This window comes from Solea senegalensis, linkage group LG5 (genome assembly GCF_019176455.1).
Source record: "Solea senegalensis isolate Sse05_10M linkage group LG5, IFAPA_SoseM_1, whole genome shotgun sequence".
Classification (NCBI taxonomy): domain Eukaryota; kingdom Metazoa; phylum Chordata; class Actinopteri; order Pleuronectiformes; family Soleidae; genus Solea; species Solea senegalensis.
Genome location: NC_058025.1, coordinates 8,493,065 through 8,519,701, shown reverse-complemented (window position 1 = coordinate 8,519,701; position 26,637 = coordinate 8,493,065). Strand labels below are relative to the sequence as shown.

At 39.7% G+C, this 26,637-nt stretch overlaps 4 protein-coding genes across 10 annotated transcripts in view; 1 reads left to right on the top strand and 3 right to left on the bottom strand.

Moving 5' to 3' along the window:
• Positions 1 to 48: 48 nt before the first annotated feature.
• On the bottom strand, positions 49 to 3,498 carry tcn2 (transcobalamin II). Of its 2 annotated transcripts, none has more exons than XM_044026241.1 (10): positions 3,322 to 3,498; positions 3,006 to 3,076; positions 2,398 to 2,587; positions 2,126 to 2,295; positions 1,657 to 1,809; positions 1,133 to 1,305; positions 851 to 1,025; positions 589 to 769; positions 375 to 493; positions 49 to 284 (listed from the first exon to the last, which is right to left on the bottom strand). In XM_044026241.1, exons 2-10 carry the CDS (start codon positions 3,061 to 3,063, stop codon positions 223 to 225), a joined length of 1,281 nt encoding a protein of 426 aa, XP_043882176.1. In that variant the 5' UTR covers positions 3,064 to 3,076; positions 3,322 to 3,498; the 3' UTR covers positions 49 to 222. The 2 variants fall into 2 exon arrangements, with proteins under 2 accessions (XP_043882176.1, XP_043882177.1); XM_044026242.1 differs by having other exon boundaries at positions 3,006 to 3,073.
• Positions 3,499 to 3,608: 110 nt separating this feature from the next.
• Positions 3,609 to 7,752, top strand: ccdc117 (coiled-coil domain containing 117). 5 transcript variants are annotated; one of them, XM_044026244.1, is made up of 6 exons: positions 3,609 to 3,963; positions 4,841 to 5,036; positions 5,159 to 5,206; positions 5,279 to 5,554; positions 6,140 to 6,286; positions 6,752 to 7,752. In XM_044026244.1, the coding sequence occupies exons 1-6, from the start codon at positions 3,954 to 3,956 to the stop codon at positions 6,996 to 6,998; spliced, it is 924 nt and encodes a 307-aa protein (XP_043882179.1). In that variant the 5' UTR covers positions 3,609 to 3,953; the 3' UTR covers positions 6,999 to 7,752. The 5 variants fall into 5 exon arrangements, with proteins under 5 accessions (XP_043882179.1, XP_043882178.1, XP_043882181.1 ...); XM_044026243.1 differs by having other exon boundaries at positions 3,616 to 3,963; positions 5,156 to 5,206; XM_044026246.1 differs by having other exon boundaries at positions 3,620 to 4,044; positions 5,156 to 5,206.
• Positions 7,753 to 9,879: 2,127 nt separating this feature from the next.
• si:ch211-102c2.8 (trichohyalin) lies at positions 9,880 to 17,918 on the bottom strand. 2 transcript variants are annotated; one of them, XM_044026239.1, is made up of 20 exons: positions 17,796 to 17,918; positions 17,284 to 17,356; positions 17,103 to 17,203; positions 16,351 to 16,405; positions 16,137 to 16,256; positions 15,293 to 15,808; positions 14,718 to 14,810; positions 14,545 to 14,617; positions 14,290 to 14,422; positions 14,110 to 14,202; positions 13,790 to 13,902; positions 13,457 to 13,583; positions 13,244 to 13,366; positions 12,211 to 12,324; positions 11,887 to 12,117; positions 11,255 to 11,356; positions 10,985 to 11,167; positions 10,446 to 10,577; positions 10,107 to 10,341; positions 9,880 to 10,001 (listed from the first exon to the last, which is right to left on the bottom strand). In XM_044026239.1, the coding sequence occupies exons 2-19, from the start codon at positions 17,345 to 17,347 to the stop codon at positions 10,186 to 10,188; spliced, it is 2,529 nt and encodes an 842-aa protein (XP_043882174.1). In that variant the 5' UTR covers positions 17,348 to 17,356; positions 17,796 to 17,918; the 3' UTR covers positions 9,880 to 10,001; positions 10,107 to 10,185. The 2 variants fall into 2 exon arrangements, with proteins under 2 accessions (XP_043882174.1, XP_043882173.1); XM_044026238.1 differs by having other exon boundaries at positions 10,425 to 10,577; positions 17,796 to 17,917.
• A 5,337-nt stretch (positions 17,919 to 23,255) lies between these two features.
• osbp2b (oxysterol binding protein 2b) overlaps positions 23,256 to 26,637 on the bottom strand; it is a 45,406-nt gene continuing 42,024 nt past the window's right edge. The window contains exons 14-15 of the mRNA XM_044025764.1: positions 25,137 to 25,154; positions 23,256 to 24,125 (exon numbers count right to left, since the gene is read on the bottom strand). Of these exons, the coding sequence (XP_043881699.1) occupies positions 23,983 to 24,125; positions 25,137 to 25,154 (161 nt within the window). The 3' untranslated portion in view covers positions 23,256 to 23,982. The remainder of the gene's footprint in view (positions 24,126 to 25,136; positions 25,155 to 26,637) is intronic.

The following is a 26,637-nucleotide window of genomic DNA, read 5'->3' as shown; positions in this document are numbered from 1 at the left end:
TCTTTATTTAAAAGGCCACCACACACTTTAAAAAAAAAAAAGCTCAGGTTCAAATCACTGTATAATTTTATTCGAGCTTCAAACCTACTTGGAATGCAAAATCTTTCTGGCTGTTTAAGTGTAATCATGGTCAACACAACAAACGATTCAAAAAAACCTAAAGGGTGCATTGCTTTTGATTTTCTTTTACTTCCACAACTGCATCAGCAAAGTGATCACTTCTCAGTAAGTTGTGTTCTTGATGGTGATCTTCTGGGCCTTCTGAATCTTGAAATCACTGACACCTGAAGGAACAAACCAGCATTAGATAAAATGGAACAGCAATAATGCTCTATTAGAGAGTCATATTGTAATGAATGTGTGTTTTTTGTCACCTTCAGTGAGTGCTGTGTCATCAGAGGAGAGGTGCCAGAATCTGCGATCACTCTGCCGAGCCTGCTCACCATTCACCATGCTCAGGAAAGGCCCCCACAGGCTGGACTCATGGTCAAACCTGCCAAACAGTATCAGATAATGCTCAGTGTATGCAATCATATAACACTAGCTACAAAAGTTTTAATGCATAAAAGGTATATTGTATGAACTCACGTGAAGCCAACATTTTCCCCCTGAAGAACTTCAAGAGCCTCCAACAGAGAGCTGTCTTTTGGAACATCAACAGTGTACACTGCAGCTGATCCGTCGGACTTCACCACTTCCACCTTCAAGGTCACTTTGGTCTGACTTGGTAAAACCACCACAGGATCTATGGGCTCCAGTACCAGAGTATCTATTGGGAGGCGTATGTCATTTACAATTTAAGTACACAAAAATGACCACAAAAAGAGGACGGGCATGACGCTGAACGTACTGTCTTCATTGAGACACTCCTTGTTTTTAACCGTCAGGTAGGACTTCTGCTGGAGAGCTGGAAGGATCTGAGATATGCCCATGGGGTTGTGGTATATGTTTCTTCTTGCGTCTGTCCTAATGGCCTCTATTGAGGGCGCATAATCTGCCACTGGGCTGCCCATTGCCAATAAAGCCTTGAACGCAACACATAAATACTTTCAGGCTACAAAAAACATTTTGTTGTACAGGGATTCATGCTGTGGAAGCAAACAAAAGGGAGGTGAACAAACAAGATCCTTACTTGAACAGCAAGTCCTGTGCTGAACTCGTTGCCAATATGACCATCAGTTCTACGTGAGGACAAAAGCTTCTGCTTGATCTTGCCGAGGGCTGCGTCCAGCTCAGCAGCATTATGCACATGAAAACCACCGTTTTTCACACACTGGAGAGCCATCCCAGCCATAGCATATGTATCTGGTGAGAAAAAGCCACATGAAATGTACAGTAAAATATAAAGTATATCAGACCGAGAACATTTTTTACTTAATTGTTGAACTAAATTCATTTTGATACATAAATATTGTGGATGTGTAAACAAAACTGACAAACTTTCCCACCCAGAACCTTCAATCTGTGAGAGATGGTCCACCAGAAAAAATCTTCTTCTTAACAATGTGAATTTATGATATATGACTCTTAAAGAAATCCGTCCTATTATCTCACCCCGCCTTATTTAAAGTCCTGTGTCCAAAATGAGTGAGTAAACTAGAAAAAAATTAACCAAATCACATTTTATATAATTATTTAGGTTTCACTTTGACTCACCAATGCTGTCAATGTCTCCATGTGTAAAGTGTTGATGTTCCACTGCCTTGATGAGCTTGTTGGTGACATGGTTGTTGACCCTGACGCCGCTCGTGCAAAGAGCGAGCACGCCCAGAGAGTACTGGTAATAGTTGGTCAAAGGGCGGCTGCTGACTGTGTCAAGAAATTATTGAATGTAAAAAATATTAAAATACAACATCCAAATTATGTTCAAGGTACTTCATTTTCTCGAGTGCCACTCCATTATTTAGTAGTTGCTTTAGTAATTGTAGTAATGACTAAAATAAAAATATGTCAATACAGAAATCTAAGTTTAAATAAATAATTTCCTCAGTGATGATTCACAACTGGATTTTCTTGTATTCTTTTTTACATTTTTCTATTTTAAAGAAAAAAGTTGTGTGGCACTTTGTTTGGTGATCACTTTTTAAGAAAACCTTTGGTCTCCAAAAAGTCAAAGGACACTTACAGACAATGTGCTCTTTTTCCTGTTCCATCTGCCTCTTCAGGTGTGTCAGCAGCGACTCACTCGTCTCCCCGATGCTGAAGGAAACTGTGTGGAGGTCGAAGCAGGAGGACTTCAAAGCCAGAGTGTACAGCGCCAAGATGCCAGTGACCACCTGTCTGTTGGTGAGAGAGCTGACAAAGACACACAAAACAAGATTTACATGAGGATGTTAAGGGAAAAGAGAAAATATATGACAAAACATTATTTTAGTGTAAGTGTAAACAGTGAATTACTTTTCCAAGTCATTGTGCAAGTTAGTTGTCAGTCTATTCAGGTGCTCGCTCTCCTTGGCAAGGTTGTGGTTATCAGAAATCCTCAATGCCAAGTGCACACTGGGATTGGGGAGTCCTCCCTGCGTCTCCAGAGAACGGAGCAGATTCTTATTGAGTGACAGGAGCAGCTCATTGTTCGCCGCCTCGTTTTCTGGATAATATTATTTAAAGTAAAGTTGAACAGGAGTTAAATCACTTCTCATTTGCTGACACCAACTTGAACTTTTGAAGCATTGCAAAACCAGAACTGCAGCATCAGCAATCCCAGCAAGCGGAAAACAATACTGTGAAGACTTAATAATTTATAGGATTTTCACTGCTGTGATAAACATTAATCTACACTTCTGAACACCATTCTCTGCAATAGAACAGTTGCCTAACCTTTGTCACTAAACAAACAACACGAAATCGGTAATTGCAAAATTTGTAAATGTCCAGATCAGTGAGTCAGTGTATTTTGCAAACTGGGTTTTTCCCCCAATGTTGACAAAGATTTAGTAAGAGCAGTGAGGATTTTAATAATCAGAGATAAGTGTTTATTTGTATTTGTATTTATAGATGTTACATACCACATGGTTTGCTTGAAGCAAGGGCCAGTAGGCTTGTTATAAAGACCCAAGAGAGCATTGTGGATAACCTGCTGGATAACACATACAGTGGAAATAAATCAATATGTTTGCTTTAAAAGATACAGTAACAACACAGCTGAAAAACTTAGTATCAAACTTTTCACGCCTTTGAAGAAGTGAGGTACAAATATGTTGAACAGTAAATCTGAAAGTGTTAACATATTTTCTGATTTGCTACATAACATAGAGATAATCAACCTGGTGTTGTTACCACGACCATGTTTAGCTAGTGGTAGTTTAGCAAAATTAAAATTACCTGCTGTTGTCTCCTCAGAGAGTGTCTAGCGTGAAGAATCAGAGCTGAGTAATGAAGCAGCCACAGACAACAACTTCTACTATTTCACTGTCACATGACCCGCTTTTTGAGATGACAACACAGTGGAAGAAAAAAACCGAGAGGCTCCCTTTGAAACCAGCTGTTACTCAGCTTCACAAACAGTTGGAGATAAGTATCTTGTCAGCTGTTTATAGTCTTTGGAAAAAAACGAGACAGGAAATGTGGATATGTGTCTATCTGGCACTTTTCATCGCCAGCTCTTTTTAATAAGTGGAAAGCACATGTACAATAACTTAACTTAGGTAGTTTTGTACTTCACTACTATACATCCCAGCGTTTTTACACAAGCACGAGTGAGTAGAAAGTCGTTTGTAGACTCGAACTACAATCCCCACAATTCACCTCTACGAACATATGCGCATCTGGCGTATTCTCGTATCTTCTAGCGCGACTCATATTTTGGAATAGCTCGTCAACGTCACCATGTAGCCTCTCAGTCCGTTCACGTCTTCAGTGCCGTCAGTCTGTGGGATATTTCTGCTTCACAGGTTGGATTATGATGTCGACGTTCACCACATTTGACTAAAAACAACTTTGGTGCCGTTCGTCAAATGAAAGGAGGTGAATGTTAGCTGAGCGGAGGAGAGCTAGCAAAAAACAACAACAACGCAAACACTAAAAAGGGGCAGGGCAGCTCCACGGGTCTGTCTGTGTACGCTCACTTCATGTCTGTGTGGTCAACTTATGCAAAATGATTTATCATAGGAATCAAGTTGCCATTGTAGTAGTGTTATACGAAAGTGCATAGCGTTATAGCTACATAACCAGCCAGCTAGCTAGTGTGAATATGTCATTTACACTAGGCGGCGTGAAGTTCATAGGTCATTTAATAATTGTCAAGTGTGACACCAGGTGTGTGTTTTTAGCTGCTGTATCACATCAACTTCAAGGTTTGACATGTTGTGAGTTCACATATGCTTTTCTATGTACACTGGTTGTAACTAGTGGTAATTAAAAGTAACTGTTGCCTTGTTTTATCAGCTTTTTTGGGCTGTTCTGGCTATTTGTCCTGTGACATTTTTTTGGGACCATTCTCTGTGAACCGTAGAGATGGTTGTGAGTGAAAACCTCACCAGAGCAGCTGTTACTGACATATTTAGACCAGCCTCCTTTGCCACCAGCAACCATGCTACATTTAAAGTCCCTTGTGCGGTTTTTCTTCTCCATTCAGTCGGACGAATTGACCATGTATACATACATGTATGAATGCAAGCAAGTGATTTACTGATTGCTGAATTGAGTGTTGTATTGAGCTCTCAGTGTTCAAATCTGATTTAGGCCCTAAGTCTCCACTGTTTGAATCAAATCCTTTGTGTTAGAAAGAGTCTGTGGACTGTAGTTCCAGCCCTGGACTTGACTACAACACTGGACTAACAGGAAATACCGTCAGCAGCTTATCTGATTGGTATCAATATTGATCTCTCATTTCCATTCGTAGTTGTCTACCCGTGGTTCTCCTCAAATCATCTCACCAACTGGATCAATATGCATCAATCTGGTCCCTCAGTGAGCAGTGAGTTGGAGTTACTGCCATCCATGTATTCATTTTCGGGCCCCACAAGCCTTCCTCAATTTTTTGACCTCGGCTCTCCGAGCACACCTGGCCACCGACGGAGACCAACAGCATCTAACAAGTAAGCAGATGATGAGTTGGAGGTTGTAGATTCCATGCATAAATTTGTTAGCTATACACTGACAATTTTTAGGTTACTGACGTGTATTTTCTGTTATGGCACATCTATTTTCCCCACAGCAGCTGGGAGACACGCTGCCTCAGAAAGCACAGAAGGGGAGTTGATGATGAGTAAGTGTCAGAGCTGGCTTAGTTTACATTTTCCAGAGTGTTAAATACTCACAATTGAGGGTGTTTTCACAGGGGATGCAGTGCCAAAAGGCGAAGGTTAATGGTGGAGGCTGAAGTAGACATTTCAGGGGACTCACACTGCAGCACTCACCCGGCCTGGGCTGCAGCCAGCAGCTGCCATTCCCTGTCTGCGCAGCATGTCAGCACTGCGCTGCCGCCGCAGCCCTCCTCAGAGCCTCAGCCCCTGCCTTTGTCACATCCCTCCCCTTCTCTGTCCCGATCTGAGAACGAGAACTCCGGCATGGAGATTGAGGCGGCTCAGAGGAGACTTCAGGAGATTGAAGACAGGTATGTGATTTGCTGGATGTGTTAAAACTTCCAAAAACCCATTTCCATTGAGAAAAGAAATATATAAATGTGGCATCACAAGTCTACACAGTCACTCCCCAGTCCCCATTATGTGTCATTACATTACATTACATTACATAAAGCCTGTAATGTGTCAGTAACACATTACAGGCTTTATGGTATCATATCAAATAGGGCTGTAATCTCTGGATTCCTCTCAAATTGAATCATTACGGCTTTGAGGGCACACTTTTGATTATAAAAAGATTATTTGTGCATTTTGATATTTTTAAAACCAGTGAGTGTCAAACACCAGTGTTTAATACAGAATTAAATTAAATCTGGCTATTCTCCTTTGACCTGTGGCTTTAATGAGGCATTTTTCCTCCTTTTCTGACCATTCTGTATAAACCCTAGAGACACTATGCCTGAATTTCAGTAGATCAGCTGTATTCTCGCTGACACTCAGACTAGCCAACTTGGCACAAACAATAATGCATACCACATACAACGTGACATCAACAAACACTGTACCCTCTCCCTCTGTACCCTTTTAAGTGAGTACTGTTGATTGATGTATGGCAGAATAACACTGGAGGATGACGACGACGAGGAGAATCTGGACGTTGAGCCCGCTCCGAGGCGACCAGTGCTGGTGATGTCTGACAGTCTGAAAGAGGGTCTGCAGCGGAGCATCAGCGACATCCTGCCCCACAAAGTGGCCCAGTCTGTGTAAGTTGTTGTTTTTATTTGAACATTTGAATTTTGAGGTTCAGTTGATGGAGTGACGAGTGATTAGGGCATTGGGTATTGCACCACAAAACTTTTGCAGTATTAATCACATATGTATAAAAGTGTTTCTTTATCACCTAATATAGGAAATGTTGCATCTTTTAATTTAAAACCTTGCTTCCAAAGGAGTTATTGTCATCAGCCTCAATGAGTCGGTAAGCTTTGACCAAGATCTAACAGTGGCTGTCTGGAGGTGTACAGAAAAGCAGCACATTCCACAAAGTAGAAGACGACGGGGCTTAACCTGGGTGTGAGAGTAATGGAATTCTTTAAGCGATTTAATCAAAGTGGCATTAAAAAAGTCTCTTATTTTAATCAATACACAGCCCTACTTGTGCTCTCTTTGAAGAATAAAAAAATCCTCTGATGTATTTTACCTTTCACCTGCCTCTTCCTCACACTTAGGAGCCATTCCTGCATGGAGTTGGTGTTGTGGCGGCCTCCCGACGACCACTTCGGTCCAAGGCTAAAGAGCTCGTTACAAAAACAGCGCAAACAACAGACAGTGTCGCGGCAGCAGCCCCCAACACCGTGCCCATCTCCCGTTCCTCACAGTCCACTGAGCCCGTCCACTGAGCCCACAGACACGTCTTCTCTCCTGTACAGCTTCCCTGTGGCTCACGGCTCCGGAGAAGAGGACATGGAAATGTAACCGTGCGTAAAGAATTTACAAGTCATGCCAAAGGACACGACTGTACTTACAGTGTAGTGACACAAAAGACTATCCAGAAGAACCCAGAACCACCTTACACTGGTGAGACATGTTGGCTTTATATCAATATTCTGCTTTTGACAGTTTGTGCAACACATGCAGTATTTTTGCTTTGCTGTTTCCTGACAATAATCCTATAACATGTGATATGTGACATAGAAAAGTAATGCTTACCTTTTATTAAGCACTTTTATTTATTGAAATCTCAAAAGTAAGTCACGATTTCAAGAAATTGACAGTCACCGATTTCATAAAACGTACAAGATTGAATCCCCCCCTCCAAAATAAGCTAATTTGTACAGAATCTTGCCAAAGCCTGGCCAAAAGCACACTGATGTGTTGTGAATCTCACTTTGTACTTTGTCAAACATCAGTGTGCAGCACATGAGTATGTACAGTTTTTAAGTTCAGCTTAAAATGTTTTTTCTGTGTGCTGTGCTCACATTTGTGCTTACAACAGGACTTGCAGTTTTACTGTAGTGGTAGAAAGATGATTGTTCTGCAGTGTTTCTCAAGTCTGTGAAGCTTTAGGGGAAAAAACAATTCCCGCAAAGGCACCTTTTTATGATTTGATTGTATTTTCATACACGTTATCAGAATCGCAAACAGCCATTACGTTTACTACTTTATAATTGTTTATAAATAAACTCTTAAATGGCCAAATAAAAAGGTTGCGCGTGACTTTTTTATTGAACATAATTTAGCTTGACTTGCATAAACATTGTGATTCTATTATAAATATATAGCAGTGTATTATGAAGAATAATGGTCCCATTATTTATCCCTGTGGAACACCATGTGACCTCTAAACTTGATAAAATAGTATTCATACAGCGCGTACAGTATTTCTTTTAAAAACTATGACTGAAAACAAAAACTGTATGTGTGAATCTAATGTAATGACTTAATGACAATTTTATACTTACCAGAAACAGAAAGATGTATTGTACAGTCAAACAGCATGAAACCTTTATGATTATACGAGGGCTTCTGACAAAGAACCCTCAGCTTTATGAGGTTATTTGACATAACTCACATGAACTGTGAGTCTATCTCTAGTGAAATGTCAGCTGATCCCATATTTACAGTTCACTGTAACCTCACGTTGTAAAATATGACCAGAGGAATGTGAACTTCATGACTGGATCTTCCACTTGTGTCATTTGTCACCGTGACCTGCTGAAGCTCATCCTGACAGTAAATGATTCATCTCTGAGAGTCTAAAAGTATAACTTGACATTCTTGTAAATTGCTCTTGTATAAGCAAGATTTCACTTCCTTAATTTGAGAAGGTCCTGGTTGATGACTTGGCTGACTGAATCTTGGCCTTGAGTGATCTGTGAAGTAGACGCCAGTATTAGCTGATGAAGCAATAACTGCAAAGACAAATAAAAGGTGCCCCTGCTATGAGAGGAATGAACTCACTGTGGAAAGATAGGATCCTGACAAATCTACGGCCACTGTGTGTGGAGGAGATGGATTCCAGTGGTAAGCCTGGTTTTCAAGGCGGAGCTGCTTCACTCTGGTCTGGAGGAAACGCAGGAGCTTAAATGAGGCCACGTCTGAAGGACTACGGGAGGCAGCAGAGTCCACAACAACATGGAGGGAGGGACAAAAAATGGAATTCTGAGTTTCCTGCAGGGAGAAAAACATCAGCAGAGGAGGAACATTAGAGGATATTTGATGTTAACGCTCACACGGGAAGAGTTGAACATTTACCGTTGCTTTAGGCGCCATCTCTTCGCCTCCTTCAGCCTTTTCAGATTTCCTTTCCCTTCCTTGGATCTTTGTTTTTCTATAAAACAAATAATCCTTGAGTTGTAAGGTGCTTAGCCTTAAAAAATGCATTGAATGAGATGGTGTGGGTATGGTTTAACATTTGTGGTTAATAATAATGATAGGTGAGATCATGCTAATGCGAGGACAGACAGCTGGTTAGTGAGTACGTCATCTAAGTTTCACAGACACACAAACCAGTTACCTTCCCCTTAATAACTTTGTCTTGCACCTGTGGGAAGTTTAGAGCAAAACTCAACAGCAGGGCAACAGAAAGATTACTGCTTGACATTTTGAAAGGTCAAACATTTCAATTTAGTTTTGAGGATTTTGGTTTTCACCTTTCCAGTTCAACAGTTAACTCCTCTTCAAACTTGCATGCCAGGCGAGCTGTGGTCTGCTCCTTCCACTCACTCATGCTCCTCTGAAGCTGCCTGAGCTCCAGGTCTTTGGCCTTCAGCTGCTTACGGAGAGATGCTGCTACTCCTCCTCCTTCACTCACATGAGCCCTGGTCAGGCTGCTCAACTCCTCAATGTGCTCCTGCACAGAGCATGGACAAGAAACTGTTTGTTTAAAAGTGTGTAACGTGATATTTTGTTAAACCTGTTTGGGTTTTTTTTTCAGCTAAGAAGAATGATGCCATTCTTCCATCAACTAACAAACAGTAATTCATGCATTCATTCCTTCAATAAATAACTACCTGAAGCATCTCTTGTTTGTCTGTGTGACTAATAACAGGACAGGTGAGGGAGAGAAATCTAGATAATCACTGCAGGGGGCAACAGAGGTTCTGCACTGGCGCCTGAAATCACTTTTAAAAACTCACCTTTTAACACCTGTTGTTATGATTATTATTTTTATTACGTTTATACCTGAATGAGTCGTTCCTTAAGAGAATCTCTGGCTTGATCGCTCTCCATTCTAAGCTGTTCCCTCTGCATGCCCAATTCTCGCTCCTGAAAAATAAACATTTTCTTCTAATATGCTGTATTTACAAGCATCATGTTCTATGCAGTTCTATATAAAGTCCAAACTAGACCTTGTGTTTCCTCAGCTGCTCAGTATTCAGTTGTTGTGAATGAAGCTCTTGGTGTAGATGTGTAATGACGTGCTCCACCTGCTCTCTCAGTGCTCGTAGGCTTGTAAGAGCCTCAGCTTCTGTAGGACTGAACGGCACAACAGCATCACAATCAGAAGCACCGCGTTGAATACCAATACTCCACTTCTTCTCTGGCTTACATCTATATCTGGTGTAGAAAAGGACATTATACCTGACAGGCAGTGGCACAGGACTCAGTTTGGCTCCACTCTTTTGTTCCAGTAGGAGATGGAGATGCTGGCACTCTGCTCTCAGCTCCTGGGCCCAGAGCCTGTGCTGCTGCTCCAGCTCTGCTGTGATCCGGTTATAACTGCTCTCTCTGTCTTCAAGCACCACCCGGAGCCTTCCGGCCTCTTTCTCTGCCACACAAAGAGCCTGCCGAGGCGCACCTCTGTCCCCCGTCTCTCCTGTGACCACACACGCAACACACGCCATGTCAGCTTCTCTACGACAGCATTTGTCTTTTTTAAATGTGGCTAAAAATGATTACTTTCTGTGCTTCTTCTTGGACCTGAGTCGTCTGTTTCTTCAACCGGAGCAGCTCCGCCTGGTGCTCCTCTTTCAGGGATTTGCAGATAACAGTCAGCAAAGACTCCTGCTCTCTCTGCTGGGCACAAGTGTCACGCTCCAACTCCTGCATTCTCTAATACACCAGTGGAAAATCACACAAAGACAGAATTAAAACGTGCTCTGATTTGATTAGAAATAAACAATCAACAAACACAAAAAAGTATAACAGAATAGGAGAGTGAGTCCCAGAGTATGGGCCACTGCCCCCTAGTGGGCTGTGACGGTACTGAGCCTTTCAAATATGACATGGAGTCCAGCTGTAATGTGCTGAACGACACGCAAGTTCAGAAATAAAGTAAATTGGACTCATTACGTTCACATGAAAACAATAACATATATATGGGAATTATTGATCCTTGTCTCATGTGTTGATCAGAGTCGGGATTAGAATAAACAATACTATAAAAATGGAAGAGGATTATAAAAATATTGAAAATATTTATAAAAGTATATACTCTGCATGTTTGTGAGTCACCTCACCTTTTTAAGTTCCAAAACTTTGTGTTGCAGAGTGAGTGTTTTATTCTTTTCCTGCTGCAGCTCACTCTTCACTCTCTCCACACTCTTGCTGTTCTTCTCCTCCAGCCTCCCACAGTGAACCTGAACGGCTTCCACTCGTTCCGCCTCCCACCTCCTCCTCTCCTCCTCGACTGCTTTGTGCACCTGAACGAGAACACACGCGGTGCAAATCATGCAATTGCATTTGAAAGCGATTAAGTATTTTAGGCAAAGAGAATATGATGAGAAGACCTTTTCAGAGTTGTCTTTGTGCAGCTCCTCTTCACGGTTCTTTGCCTGCTCCCTCTGCTGCTCCAGAGAGATCTGCAGCTTCTTAACTTCGTCGTCTTTGAGCTGCAAGAACCCAAGATCACACGTAAACGTAACTCTGGGGAGTGCACAACAAAATAACCAAGAAATAAAGCTTTCAACAGACTCTAGTGGCATCTAAACTTCAGATACTGTATAATCTAACATATACAATATGTGGATTCAATAATGCAATCCAATAAAATAAAGGTTAAATAAAGTTATATTACACTTCAGTGACACAATGGAAATAGTGTGGTAATAATGAAGTAATATAATATATGTTAGTGATGCCATCTTATTTCTGGAGTAATAGCCTGGTCATCAACATTATATATAATATATATAAATATATATATATATTTATAGATTCATATAAAATGATAAATGTTTTTGTTGTGTGAATCATATCATTATGTATCAAAACAAACACCTTTATTTTGAAATTATGTAAACTATTGTCACAAATGACAGCCTCCAGTAATTCTCATTACTAAGCTTTTAGCAGGATATAAATGATTTGTTATTACCACAGTACCACTTCCATATTAAAAAAAACCCCACTCAACACTTTCCATAATTTGATAGGTGTGCTCTCGAGCCTCCCTCTGTGCAGTGCAGTGCTGGCTTTCCAGGTGTCGTAGCGCCCCCTTCAGTCCATCTCTTTCAGCTTGTAAGGCCCCGTGTTGTTCCTGAACGGTGAGCATCTGCAGCTCCTTCTGTGCTAACATTTTCTCCAGAGTAACAACCCTGAGCTGACATTGTCCACGTTCAGCCTGCAGCTCACCAACACGAGCCTCAAGAGCCTGAAATGACAACACGACACGAACGACACCAAATATTACTGTTCCACGTCACAATGGCTGCTGAGACACGGGAAAATGAGTTGAATGTTGAACCTGGATCTTCTCCTTCTTCTGCGTCTGTTTGTCCTGCAGACGAGCACAGCTGTGCCTCAGCGAGCTCTCGGACTCCGTGGCTCGCTGCAGTGCCTCACGTGTTTGCTCTAAACTCTGCTCCAACATAAACAACACAAACAAACACATACTTGAGGACATTCTTCAAAATCACAGAAACATCAACGTCAAAAAACAAATACCTTCTGGCACTAAAATGACACTGGGACAGGTCGTCTCAACAGTAATTAGAGATAACAAATGTAACAGAATGCAAGTCTATATTTAGTTAAGATCTTCTGAGAAACATACTATTAATTGGGATTTTAAGATGTTGTTGAGTACATAAGTGAATTTATCATGATTTCCTGCCTGTACAGCAACATGAAAAGCAGTCTGAGACATAAAAGATAATTATAGTTATTATTTTTGTGGTCTTTTTTAGTGTGAATATGACTGTACTTACTTAAAAATATTGATAAAGTTATGGCTTCAAATATTCTTATAGTTAAAAATAGAAAAGAAAACAAAAAAAACAAAGACAAAAACATTTTTATAGAGCATCTTTTAAAAACACAGTGCTGAAAGATTAAAGAACAAGACAGACAGAAATAACAGTATGATAATAATGGTAATAAAAAACATAAATCAAGCAATTAAAAACAGGTTGTATAGGTGTTAGATAATAACTGTCAAGGTAGAAAATATAGACATAAATAAATGAATAAAAGACAAAGTCACAAGAACGCCAGTCTATAAAAGTGGCCAGTGTTCTTGACCCTGGAGCAGTCAGGAGGGCCCTGCCTGAGGCAGCTCATATTTGGGGTCAACATGAAATGTAGCTCGGGTCCAGAACCACATATGAGTTTTAAAAGTGATCAGTAAAATTTTAAAATCCATTCTAAAAAGAACAGGAAGCCAGTGAGGAGCAGCCAGGACTGGACTGAAGTGACATGGTCTGTTTTAAGGATTGGATTTAAATGACCTGCGCAGTTGTCATGGTGACACTGATTATAAACAGGTCTCAGCTCTGTACCTCTTGCATGGATTCCAGCTTCTCTCTCGCTCGCCGTTGTTCAGCAAACAGTGCAGTTTTTGACTGATCCAGCTGTCGTTCCAGCTCCTCTCTCTCCAGCACTGACATGACGATGACGCTGTTCTGTTTACGGTGGAACAACAAACCAGCAAAAATAATAAACCTTCATTCAGTATTAAAGTGCAGCGTGTCCTTGAGTCAGGTTTTTATTACCTTCTCCTTGAAGGGTCCATCCCGTAGACTCTTTTTATGTTGACCCAGATTTGCAAGTTCCTCTTCCATGTCTCTGACGTCAATGAGAAAAGACTCTCTTTGCATCTGCAACTCTTCCACATGGCCACTGCAACACATTAATGGTTGTCTTTCTCTTTCAAAAAACTTGGCCCTCGGCATTTTCACATTTTAAAGCAGAATCTATCCATGCAAACAAAGAAGAATGACATCCTTTCTGGTCAGCGAAGGCCACCGTAGTTCCCTAACAAGTCCTTAAAGACCGGTATCATGTTGACGCAGTGTGCTGTGTTTTTTATGAGAGGGTTATGTTACCTGATAGAGTCACACTGTAACCTCCTCTCCTCCAGAAACAACTCCATGTTCTGCTTCTCTGTCTCCATCTGATTCATCTCTGCAGACAGTCGCTCTAGTTCCTGCAGGGCATGCTGGGATATCAACCATAAACCGTAAGTATGGTTCTTTGTGTGACACTGCAGTTGCATTCCATTAGTAAACAACTTAAAAAACTGATTTTTCAGCTTCTTAAATGTGAATGTTTTCTGGTTTCATTTGAGAACATCATCAACAGCAACATTTTCTGACATTTTACAGATCAAACAAGTATAAAATAATGGGCACATAGTTGCAGTTACCTTTCTTCTCTGTCGCAGTTCAGAGAGACAGAGCTCGATGTCTCTGAACTGAGTCCTCTTCATCTTTAAAGTCTCCTCCTCTCTCTCACATTTCTAAACCACACAAACACACACACACATGTGTTAAAGATGCACATCAAAATATGTTATTTATTTTATATAAATAACATATTTTCATACTTGTCTGAGATGATTAAGCCTCTCTTTCATTTTCATCCACTGCATTGTCTCCAACGTCCTCTCAAACGAGCCACCAAAGCGGCTCGTCTCCTCATCTGTGTCCTTGTCCTCGTCTCCTACAGAACACACAAGTCTGCCAGATGCAGGAATGCACAGTGTGGTGGAACAAAAAGAGGAAAAGTGGGCTCAGAAAATAAAATATTATTCTTGAACATGAAAAGACAGCATAGACAACAAAAATGCTATTTATTTTACCTGTAAGTTTGTCTCTTTTTATGCAGAGCTTTTCGACTTCTTTTTTGTTCTTCTCCAAACGTGGAGCTGTGGACTTTGCAAAGAAAGACAGAAATAAAAGGGGATTCTTTTGAACACATATATATATATATATATATATAATATTCATTCTTATGTCAGAAATTCAGCCTCACCTGATGTCGACTGAGGTTCACTTTCTTCTTGTGTGTGAGTGTCAGTGGAGGAATCATCTGAACCTGTGATATACTGGATGAGAGGGCGCCATCCTGGAGAAACAGTATTTCAAGCATTTCTTCATTTATTGGTAATTATATGTATATATATATATATATACATGTACAGTATATATTTGTTCTTGTGCTGTACACAGGAAGTGATTTGTTTTATGTCAACACAGGTGACGGTAACTGAAGTGAAACACTGTGCTCGTAAAGCGAGTGCGACAGGAGTGCTTTGACATGGGATTGTTTTGTCCACAAACCAAAAATGATTCAGTTTTACTGATTTCTTTGTTAAATAGAGCAAAGAAACCAGAAAACATTCACTTTATGAAGCTGAAAAATCAGAAAACTTGTTTTAACTGATTCATAGTTGACGATTAATAGGAGTGGATTAATAACTGATGAATCGTCGCAGCCCTAACCATCCTCGCCTACAATCACCAAAAGTCACATACTGCAGCTTGAACTAACAACTACATTCAGAACGATTTTATCAGTTTCCCAGTGAAATTAAGTCTTGTACTCACTTCTGCCATCACGTCCATTCGGTGTCTTCTCATTTATATTTGCTACATTTACTGTGAAGTTGTGTAGAGGACATTCGTCCAGCTCCTGTCTTCTCTGACTCGTCTTCTTTGACAGAGAATAGTGGACACTCGCTGTCTCTTTAGTGCTTTTCCCAGGTGTTGATGATCCGTCAACAGCACAAACACTTTGTCCTTTTTGTTCACTCTGGCGTGTGTCCCTGTCTGAAATCTCTGTCCTCTCAGTGTCCTCCTCTTTGTCCCACTGCGGGACATTACTGCGCGGCAAAGCCACTTCCACCATCTCTTCTCTGAAGCGCCGGACAAAGTCCTCTGTGCAGACACTGTCTGTCGGAGGCCGTGTCTCTGTGAGTGTATTCTCCTTACAGGAATCTCCAAGAAGCCTCTGCAGTCTCCACATGACCTCCTCTCTGTGAGACTCCACGTCCTCTTTGATTCTTGTCCTTATGTCTGACATGTCTTCAGTCTCTTCCTGAGACTCAGGACTGCGTCGACAGTCTGCAGAGGAAACAAATGTGCTGTTCTGGGACTTCTGCACAATTATTGCCACTCCTGATGTTTAAAGCGACATCAAATTAATTATAACACATAAAAAGATAAAAAAAAAAATTTGTAAGGACTTACCAAGAGAACTTATTACAACACCTTCTTGGAAGATTTAGCAACCTTAACAGACTTATTGCCTTTTTTCCTCTTTTTTTTAATTATAATTATTTTCAGTTATTATTATTTTTTTCTTTTTTGAATGCTCCATTTACTCAAAATGCAATTCACCTTTTTATAGAAAGAATTTGGCTCAAAAACTGCAACAGTAGTGAAATGTTACCTAATCTTTGCTCCGTCACCGGAGAGTGTATCAAATCCAGACAAGACATGGGTGCGTCGTTTGTTTGCATCGTGCTTCCAAGGCCTGTGTCTTTGCTTGGAGACTGACTCCACTGAAGAGCTAGAAAGAGGAAAAAAACACAAACTTATTAGAAGAAAATATATCTAATTTTTCAAATAAAGTTGTTAAAGTTGTTTGTTCTGACATAAATTACCAGCATCTCTACAGACAGGCTTCTTGAAAATGTCCTGATGTTTCTGGGTCTGGACCTGCATTAAACACATTCATCACATTAAACACATTAATAAATGACAAAAGTTTTTTAAAGCTTCAGTGCATAACCTTCAGTGATTGTTCTTGTTGTTATTGTTCTCTCATGAGAACAGGCTCTGTCAGGCAGTACTATCAGAACTGACTGAGGGAGTGTTTGTGTGCTGCACATGCACAGGTGGAGACCAGAATCCCCTAAATGCTAAACAACATGTTTTTGAGCTTCTAAAACTTTATACTCCAGTGAGTTTGTAGTCGTCTCGCTTTACCAGTGCAATGTTGCTGTTGCCACTCTCTGTCTGGACATGAAATAGATCACTTCCTGTGTGCAGCAAGGGGAATGTCACCAGGTGACACGACATTTGAACACTGTGAGAGTCGTGTGGAGCTGACAGGGCTTAATCAGCATGATGTGAAATGAGTATTTGATAATGTAACAGAGATTTCTTTGTGTGTAAGAGTAACGTACTACAGCTTTAAATGAATAATCCTTGCAGATTATTGATTGTATTTGTCTTTTGTGTCATAATTTTCAGCTTTTGGTGCACACACGTCCAAGTTATGTGTGGTAATCTTTAATGGCACATTGATTAATGTAAAAAAAAGTTGAAGTGAAGTGGTGCTTGATATCCAGCAGCAGTGGTGAATGAATGAATGAATGAATGAAGGGCAAACACACAGTGAATTATCACAGACCTGTAGTTGACCGAGCTGAGCATCGATGGCGTCCAGGAGGAGGTCACAGTGGTCCGGTCTGAGAGGCTCGGGGTCAAAGTCGCTCCTGCTGACACTTAAATCTGTGAGGTCAAAATATAAATGTTAATAAAAAGAGCAGATGTGTGATATTTAAATATGTGTTACAGATAAAACCTCCGACCAGTGTAAAGAAGCTCATCAGTGTCCTCTGCGTCTGCTCCACCATGGCTTCTGCTCGAGTCCATGTCCCACTGCTGAGGACAAATGTGCAGACAGACATATCAGTGTCTCACAGTGTCTCACAGTGTGGACGGCTGACTGGGCAGCAGTGGGTGAGTGGGGGGTTTATGTTGCTCAGTTGTCCAGGAAACCAAGACAATTTAGCTTGTTAGCCGGACAAACTGACTTCTTTTCACCGAGGAGGCTATAAATTCCTGAGCCGTTTGGTCTCTTCCACTCCCTCAAGATGAAAATCAAGTCCAGGAGCTGAGGAAGTTCAATCCACAGTGTGTGTTTCATGGCAGTTATTATTACATCCTGGAAACTTTGACTCTAACTTTGAAACTCTAAGGACAGCAAAGATTCAACAAAAAAGCACAACAAAAACACATTTACTCTATGTCAATCTAAACTCTTTATTACATGTATCTGGGATACAAATGAAAACTATTTTGTATTTTGCCCAGGACTTACTGTGAGGGAACAGTCTGTTGTTGCTGTTGTTCTTGACTCTTCCTTCAGAGCTGATGTGCGGCTGCTGAGCCTTGACTGACAGTCGCGTCACCACCACCGGTTGTCGTGGTAACGGTCAAACAGCTCGCGACGCCGGGCAGATGCGCATAGCTGCGCGCATAGTTAAGCAAGTTTAGCTCCAAAGGCCAGCGCCCAACAACACTGCCCGCATTAAAGGGATAGTACAGGTTTTCCACGTTCACACGTGGAGCTATCAGGGCTGTGCGCGCCCCCTGCAGGCCACCTGCACACAGAACTCTCTCATTCGCTTCTTTGTTTTACTGTTAGAAAACCTTTTCTGACTTTTCTGAAGTTTGTTTACTGCTGTCTCTCCTACACCAAAGTCCATTAAAAAGTAAGCATTTTTTAGTTCTTAAGGTGCTGCTAGTCTACTGCTGTCTAATTTATTTGTCTTTGCCTCTCAGGTAAAACCAAATTTCAAACCTAAAATTCACTATATAACCCATTTTAACTTGGTGATGGAGGAAGCAGTGGATCAACAAATCCTGTGTGCCAAATCCATGATTTTTGTCTACGGACTTTGGTGTGAGGAGTGGAAACATTAAAAGCTGTCTTTTAGTGAAATTATAGACTAAAAACACAGTGTAGATTTATTCAGGTCAGCCTCTAGTTCAGAGGCTAAAATAGTTTTTTCCTAGTGAGAACAAGCATGTCTGTATTTTATTACTTTATTGTAATGATAAACTTCCACCATTGCATACTTTAGTTTCTTTGAAATAAACCGCAACGTCATTTTTTTGTTTTTTCAAATAAAGCAAATATAAATAATACTTGAAGTACTATGAAATTCATAGAAAAGTAAGCGAGAAAGAAAATACAACTATAATATAACACACATACAACTTATGCTTCTGTAAATGTAATGATAGGTGAGGCTTACCTTACTCCTAATGGTGCTCCTTCAAGTTTCTTTCAGTGTTTCAATTTATTTAACTGGGAAATAACTTATTGAGATTGAAAATCACTTGAAAATGTTTCAAGTGTGTCCTGGCCAAGACAGGCAGCAACACAGACATACAAAAAGCAAATAAGCAAAAATCAACAAGATAATTTGTCCAATTTATCTCATAAGACAGTATGCCTGTCTTATGAGACATATATTGTGTCTTCCCACCAACAGTTGACTGTACTTTTATAAAGGCTTTTTGCAAATGAAAGTGAGACACTTCAAAAACAATCTTAAATTTCCCAATTAAATGCACTCCATCCTTCGACCACCACTGATAGGAAATGAAGCAGACAGACATACAGTCTCAACAATAACTTTATTATCTTCTTTTCCATTACTGTGTCTTTGTTGTTTAAAGACAATGTTACAAGTATAAATTAAGGGAGAAAATACACAATTAAAAAAAAAGAAAGAAGCAAAACCTCAGTTGAATCTGCAGTTTCACAATATGTGTATTTGGGGAGTAAGTGTAAATCAAGGCAGGTCAATGACCTTTGGCCTCCTGTACCAGGCTGCTGTTGTGATGTGTTGTCATAATTTTAATCCTCACACAGTTTCTTAACCCTCTCACAACTACAAAGCTGTGAATTGCAGTGCGAGAAGAAGCAAGGTTCAGTTTAGACAAGGCAAGAAATATTCCCCCTCCCCCCCGCGTCTTCATTAATTCACCTCTGCCTTGAAACTGAGGACATGTGAGCCACAATGGCACACAAGTCAAGCTCATTATGCATACAAAGAGTATGAAAACACTAAAATAAGAATAATGGCACCCATGAGAAGACAGAAAATAAAAGATTAAAAATCAAAGCTGAGAAAAATCACACCACAGTGAGTTAAGGGAGAGAGAAACAATGTTTACATTAGATCCCTCTGAAACAAAGGCGGCAGGTTTTTTTTTTTTCTTTTTAATTTTAAATCTACAGTGAACTCTCCATTTACACTTTGGTTGTTTTTTCCTCAACAACAGTTCGAAGCAACGACAGCCATTAACTAACAAATCTACACCTCACTGCGTTATTGCTACAGCTGTCCGATACTTGTACAGACGAGTCACCATCTGGTACTGAGGTCAAGTTATCTGAAAATATACTGACTACCACATACGATGAGCTCTTCAATATCATTCAAAATATAATATGTCATTTCTCAAGTATAAAATCATCTCAAACACAATATATTAAAGTAATCTCTGGTGAAGTTTGAATATTGATAAAGGAAATCACAAACTTCTGTGAAACTTTCCACGTGTTCAGTTCATGTTCTGCTGAGACTGTGCAATGACGATGACAATAGAAAATTAACTGCACGATGATCGCAAAAATAAAACGTATTGCTGCAGTTGTGTCCAACCTTAAATGTGACACTCTTGATATGCAACCTCAGCAGCAGTGCAAATTAAAGCCATTCTGATAAACAAGAAGATAATAAGTTGAAAAGATAAAAGAAAAAGAAATTGTTTGACAATTTGAGAAATATGGTAATTTTTGTTTTGTTGTTAAAAGTTAAAAACCACGAAGACCATTCTCTTAACTATTTAACATACAGGTTAAAGACTGCAGCTAGTTAGCTTAGCTTAGCAAGAGGAAGTAAGAGGAGACGCGTGTCTGTTTCTGTCCAAAAGTTCAAAAATAAGGTCTAGATTAATGCAGTTCCAACAGATTAAACAACTTTTTTTGTGTGTAAAACACAAGTTTAAAATGACAAATAGCCTGGCTTGCTGTTAGCCCTGCTTCCACTCTTTAAGCTAAGCTATGCTAACAAGTTACAGCCTGTAGCCAGTATAAAAAAAGCTAAATTATTCATTTTTAACAAGTTGACATCAAATCAAAAACACATCAAAACTGTTTATGTGCATGGGTAAAAGAGGCAAAAATACATTATTCATTATCAAATCATTAACAGTGATGAACATTTAGAGAGCTCATATTAAGATAATGAAAATCTCCTTCACTTCATGAGTACATATTATTTATTCTTTTATGGATTCATTTATTTTCTAATACATGTTCACATCATTATGGCCTGCACATCAGAGGACATGATGGATTATCGACACTGATGTGCTTGTATCAGGGACTCTATAAAATCATTTTCAGTGGGTTAGGACAGTTTATGGAAATATAAAAGTTTAATCTGCAGATTTAAAATTCAATCTTTGCAGATTAACTTCCATCGTCACAGAAATTATCAAAATCAAAATTGGGACTCATTCAGTTTCAGACTTAAACTATGCTGTACAGGTAAGTTAACACTCAGATTAGTGGAGTTATTCTTAAATTTACAATATCATTCTTTTATCACAAACTATTCACAGAAATAGACAAACAATAGTTACAATTGCTCCAGCCGGAAATTCTACATTCCTAACAATAATTACAAAAAATACTAACTAGTTTTTCAAAACTCTAGTTGTCAACAAAGACATGTAGTGCACAGGTGGGAGGACTGTTTCCCTTCTTCAGTCGATTTAAGGCAAAAGACTGAGGGTACCCAAGTGAGCTGATCCCAGATCAGCGTGTCCATAAACACTGAAGGAAAAGGCTGCACATGTAAGCTGTGGTGAGTCTGGAGCAGCAGCCGAGGGAATCCTCTGTTGCTAAAGCTGACCGTACATAGGTGTGGCACAGGAACCAGCCCTGACCTCCTGTACCGTCATCTTAAGCCACACTGGACTCCGGAGAAGCCACTCTACTCTCAATTAGAGATGTTTTTACTGGAAACTACAAATTAAGAGACTGAGAGGAGGCTGTGGAAGTCAGTGCAATGCACACAGCATGTACTCAGTGGCAACTACTCACTATCTTTGTCATTTGGCGCAAGGGCTGGGTATCAAACTTCAATACTTTTGTGGTATGGGCTGGGTGGCTAACGTCCTCTGTATCATCTAATATAGAAAGTAGGTTGTCAATTATAATTATTTCATCAGTGTTAGTGAGCCAGCAAGTACACAACATGCTTTTTGCTATTTGAGAAGGAAGGTCTCTGGTTCAATCCGGGGACGGGCCAATGGCTGGGATGCCCGTGAACAAGGCACTCAATCCATCATTGCTCCCCCGGTGTGTAATAAGGATGGGTTAAATACAGAGGACAAGTTCACTATCACTAATTGCTATGTGTTCTAATTGTAATTGGCTGTCTTGAGGCCCACAGTAAGTTACAACCAGAGATGGAGCTCATTCCCCAAAGGAGAAGAGGAAGCGTGTGCATCTGTCTATGTTGTGTTTTGAGAGGCTAACACAATATATCACTTCCGACTTTGTCATCCCACTGGAAAAATGTGTCAGTAACCACCTTACCAAATTCGAGTGATTAAAAATGTTGCTAAGTGTTTAAAAATGAGGTTTTAATTCACGTAACATTCTCTGCTCTGAGACGGTGGTGGTGGGGGTGTGGCCACTGCGGCAGTTAATTACACACTATTCTGGTCAAGTGGGGACCAGTGTCTGTGACATTTTCACTATTTCGGTGGTGGTTTAATGACATATTGCACATAAACAGAGCTTAGAGCTAGTTTAGCTGCAGTCCTCCACCCTCTCTCTCTTTATCAGCATTGGATTATGGTAATGTGTCATTTTGTTTGTTAGAAGTGATTTAATAAAACTGATACTGAGTAAAAGCCTAGATATCAATACCATATTGAAACATTTGGATCAATACCCAGCCCTATTTGGCGCAAACTTAATACTTTCCAACATGACTGAGGATGATGTCACTCAGCAAAGGTGTTGCCATGGGAGAGCACCAGAGGACGAGGTTAAGTACACACACGTCAACACAAACATATGCGCTAATCTAAGGTCAGTCACAGTGAAACAAGCAGATCCAGGTCTTTGATGGAGATTCCTTCACCATGATATGAATGTTTTGAAGTTTTGTGTTGCAACTGCACTAACGTGTGTTGGAAGATGTCTGAACGACTGAAATTCACTGACACATTTTCATATTCGAACGTATGAAACGGATCAGCAGCTACTGTTGTATATTATCACGACATGGACTTACTGTAGGTCTAATCCACTAGTGAACTGACTACAACTAGATACAACACATTTGTGCGCTGCTGCATATCGCAGACTGGTGTGCATTATAGAAACAGATTGTTTCAATAGATTTGCTGTTGATTATGGAAAACCAGACTGTCGAAAATCAAACAAATAAATAATATAACATTAGATACACTGTGAAATAATCACGTATATTTAAAAGTAGCGTATTTTAAAAATTCAAATATTCACTGCAGACTGTGTTAATTTTGTCTCGCAGTTTTTATTTCAACTTATTTCTTTCAAAATCACTTTTTATAGTTCCGTTCAGATTGATGCGACAGTTGATCACATCATAGGCTGTGACGATTAAAAAAGGAAAACCTTTCATTGTTAAGTAATGAAGCTGAACTCCAATAAACTATATTATAAAAATAACATTTCAAATAACATAAATGAGTTTGGTTTTAAAAAGAGCATCTGATTATTTTCACAAGTTTACAGATATACATTTATATAACTGTAGTTATTATTGATGCTACATTTTGTTTCATTTCTAACATTTTGGGTTTCCATAATTTCTTATTTAACAGACAAAAAATGTTCATACTCCATATCCAGGTGTTAACCTCCTTCTTAAAGTCACCAATAGGGTTTAAATGTGCATTTCCTGTGAAGAGAAAGAGGAAATTAAACTTTAAAATGTATAAAGAAGGCCTAGCATAATATTAAAAAAAATTACGAGTTTTATCTAATCACCAAAAATACTGTTGTGTTTCTATGATTTTGTATCTGTTAGGAGTCTACATACTTGTGAGCTGCTGTGATATGGGCTTCTATCCAATTGGTAAAACTCTGTCATCATCGTGTGATCACAGAAAAGTGCACTGTGGGTAGGATTTACAGAGCACCTGGTGTTTCGGGAGTGCACGGGTGCCTTTGTCGTGTGAGGTCACATTCACACTTTGCCTCACTGCTGTTTCAGTACAGTGTCAAAGAGGACGATTCAGAGGACGCCTCTCTTTGTCCCCATAGTAAAAACAGAGTGAGGGGTTTTACATTTGGAGGTACAGTGTAATCCGAGAGTGTGTGAAACATACATGTTCACTTGCTCACAAAGGTCCATATGGTGCTCATAAGCCTGAGCAGTTCCCTGTCTGCTGAGGTTGGGTGAGATCTGGAGTCAGTCCCTGGCTTAGAAGATGTCAGGACACATGTTCCAGTCCTGTCTCTCCTTCGCCTCCCAGTAACCTCCCTTATACACAAAGGTGGTCTCTCCGGTGAGGGAGTTCCTCCTCTGGTGAAACCACAGCGGCTGGTAGCCTTCGTATTCTTTCCCTGTGTGGACAAAAGCTCAGGTGTTACTCTGCCATCGTCACTTTGATCACGCTCGAGTGAAGAAGCCACATTTGCAGGGAATTTTACGAGCAACTGATTCACCGCCATAAAACACACACTCACACACATACATATAGTATATGTATGTAAAAGGAGAAACAATCACTCACTAACCACTGTATTTAGAAAACAGAAAACAAAGCTATTAAAACATCTTACATCAATAAAGGAAATCATGTAAATGAGATTGCAGCTTTGCAGAGTTGCAGTTAGATGTCTTCATAACTATCTTTATATGAGCACATTGTACATTTGATTTTAATTAGGGCTGATTTTTTTAATCTAAATCATCCTTGGTTATATTTTATCGGTGTCATGGTAGTTCAGGAGGGGGATTTCAAGCTAAAGTCACTGGAGATTATAAACATAAAACACTGGGACAGTTACAATATCTATGTGGAGGAGTACGTGCATGAACACCATGTAACTTTGAGTATAAGTATAAGTTATTTATTTATGTAAGGTAATGCAAATGCAAATCAAATTGTAGACCCACTATTTGTCAGAAAAAAAAAATCGCACTTAAATATTTTACACCAATCATTCAGCCCAAAGTTTAAAATAAGTAAATTTTTCAATAAAACATTTGCTGCTGGTAAGTGAACAACAATAACAGAGCTCACAAACAGTAAAACACCTGCTGATGTAGCTTCACCACAACACACCAAGAGCTTCTGCAAAAGTTATTTTTCTTATCCGTTATTACATATAAACATATTATCAGAACTAAATGAAAATGTCACATGTGCACAGGAAAAACTTTTTTCTTTTTTTTTCCTTATCCTCCATTATCTGGAGAAGTTGACATGAGAGGGGCATCATGCAGTTACCACACAGAGGCAGACCACACAGAAGACACACACAGGATGGCGTGTAGTGTGTATGTGTGTGCTTGTGTGTACGTGGGAGCGATGCACAACAGAGGGATGAAGAGTAACCCCCACCACTCACCAGAGTCATATTCACACTCTGACCATCAATAGAGGGAGGAAAAGAAAGACAAGTCATGGGTACAGAGAATACATTCTAGTCTACCAACACACGCACGCACACACACGCAGACGCACACGTGCACACACACACACACACACACAGCTATCCTTCACTGTATTGATTTCCATTTATTTAAATAGCCAAAACAAAGCATTATCTTAAACCCTAACCATAAATAGTTAATGCCTGACAAGGACAGTGTTTATGCCAGAAAATATCCTAAAAATGTAACAAATGCACACACACAAACACACAGAGAGTTCAGTCTGACATCTAACACCAGGTTCCTTTTAGCTCTTCTTTTTTAACTTAATCAAGGATGAAGGGCATGACATGATATTGAGTGTCAGTATTGATCTGATCCAGGCTAAATCATTGACTCAAATGAAATGAAAATGGTCAAATCTGATACGACCCTTCAACCGTAATTACATTCTACATGTTTCGATAAGCACAGGTAATGTGCTGTAAAGAAAGATGTCCATCACCATCGTCATGTGACCAAGACAAGAGTGAGGACTGCAAATGAGGGACTGAATTGTTCAGATATTTGTATCAGTAGAAATTCAAAGTTGTGGTATTCGTATAAGATGTAAAAAAAAAAGGTTATTGAGCAATTTAACCATCAAGATCAGAAGACCATAAGAAGACGTGGTCCATAATTATGTAAGAAATCATTTGTATGACTGAACAGCTGCTACAAACCAATCCCGTTATGTAATTCTTTGGTTTGAGGTCTGTGTTAGTTGTTTGTCACAGTAATAACTGTCTCGACACACAGCTGTAAACTATGCATTAGACTGTACGAGTGCCAGCTGGTACTGGAAAGGCACTTGTTCTGTTTTTATGATATTGCCAATGTCCTTTAGCACTGAAACATCTGAGTCCGAATGTATTGTGGTATGTAAGTTAAATTACATACCACAATGATTTGTATTGTCATCGGTTTTAATTATTTCAATTTGTTTCTGTTAGTGATGGTATGGACACTAGCTGAGCTAAAGCTGTTGCCAATAAATAATTTTGTTGTTTGTTTTGTTAACTCAACAAATGAAACCAAACTGATTAATATCTACACAAACAACAATAAGGTCTGTAGTGCTGTTTGGTTCACATATAATTTCCATCCTAATGATTATGTACAGAGTCTTAAATCTTTAGATTTTTAATCAAATATATATCTACAGTAGGTGACTGTCCTTCCTAGTCTTTTAAACAGATGATAATATTTTTGTACTTTGCAAGTACAAGCTTTTTATCTCACTTCCTTCTATTTTTTTTCATCGTCCTTCAATAAGCATCTCTTGACTCACATGTAACAGTATATGCCTCACTTCATACCATATATTGATGGATAATTCCATCAACGAATTATCCATCAATTTGTTGATGGATAACCCATGTTTGTTTCTGTCAGGTTGGTAAATAGATTAGCTGGATCTATAAAAATAAAATAAAA

What these genes read in the sequence shown, in the direction of transcription:
- tcn2 (XM_044026241.1), bottom strand. Translation starts at nt 3,063, where the DNA reads ATGCTCTCTTGGGTCTTTATAACAAGCCTACTGGCCCTTGCTTCAAGC. An exon ending in TGGAGACATTGACAGCATTG is followed by an intron (nt 1,306 to 1,656) that starts GTGAGTCAAAGT and finishes TTTTCTCACCAG; the next exon opens with ATACATATGCTATGGCTGGG. An exon ending in GGAGTGTCTCAATGAAGACA is followed by an intron (nt 770 to 850) that starts GTACGTTCAGCG and finishes GCCTCCCAATAG; the next exon opens with ATACTCTGGTACTGGAGCCC.
- ccdc117 (XM_044026243.1), top strand. An exon ending in AGACCAACAGCATCTAACAA is followed by an intron (nt 5,037 to 5,155) that starts GTAAGCAGATGA and finishes TTTTCCCCACAG; the next exon opens with CAGCTGGGAGACACGCTGCC. An exon ending in CTTCAGGAGATTGAAGACAG is followed by an intron (nt 5,555 to 6,139) that starts GTATGTGATTTG and finishes GATGTATGGCAG; the next exon opens with AATAACACTGGAGGATGACG.
- si:ch211-102c2.8 (XM_044026238.1), bottom strand. Translation starts at nt 17,347, where the DNA reads ATGGACTCGAGCAGAAGCCATGGTGGAGCAGACGCAGAGGACACTGAT. An exon ending in ATGGACCCTTCAAGGAGAAG is followed by an intron (nt 13,367 to 13,456) that starts GTAATAAAAACC and finishes CACCGTAAACAG; the next exon opens with AACAGCGTCATCGTCATGTC. An exon ending in AAGTTTTGGAACTTAAAAAG is followed by an intron (nt 10,578 to 10,984) that starts GTGAGGTGACTC and finishes CTGGTGTATTAG; the next exon opens with AGAATGCAGGAGTTGGAGCG.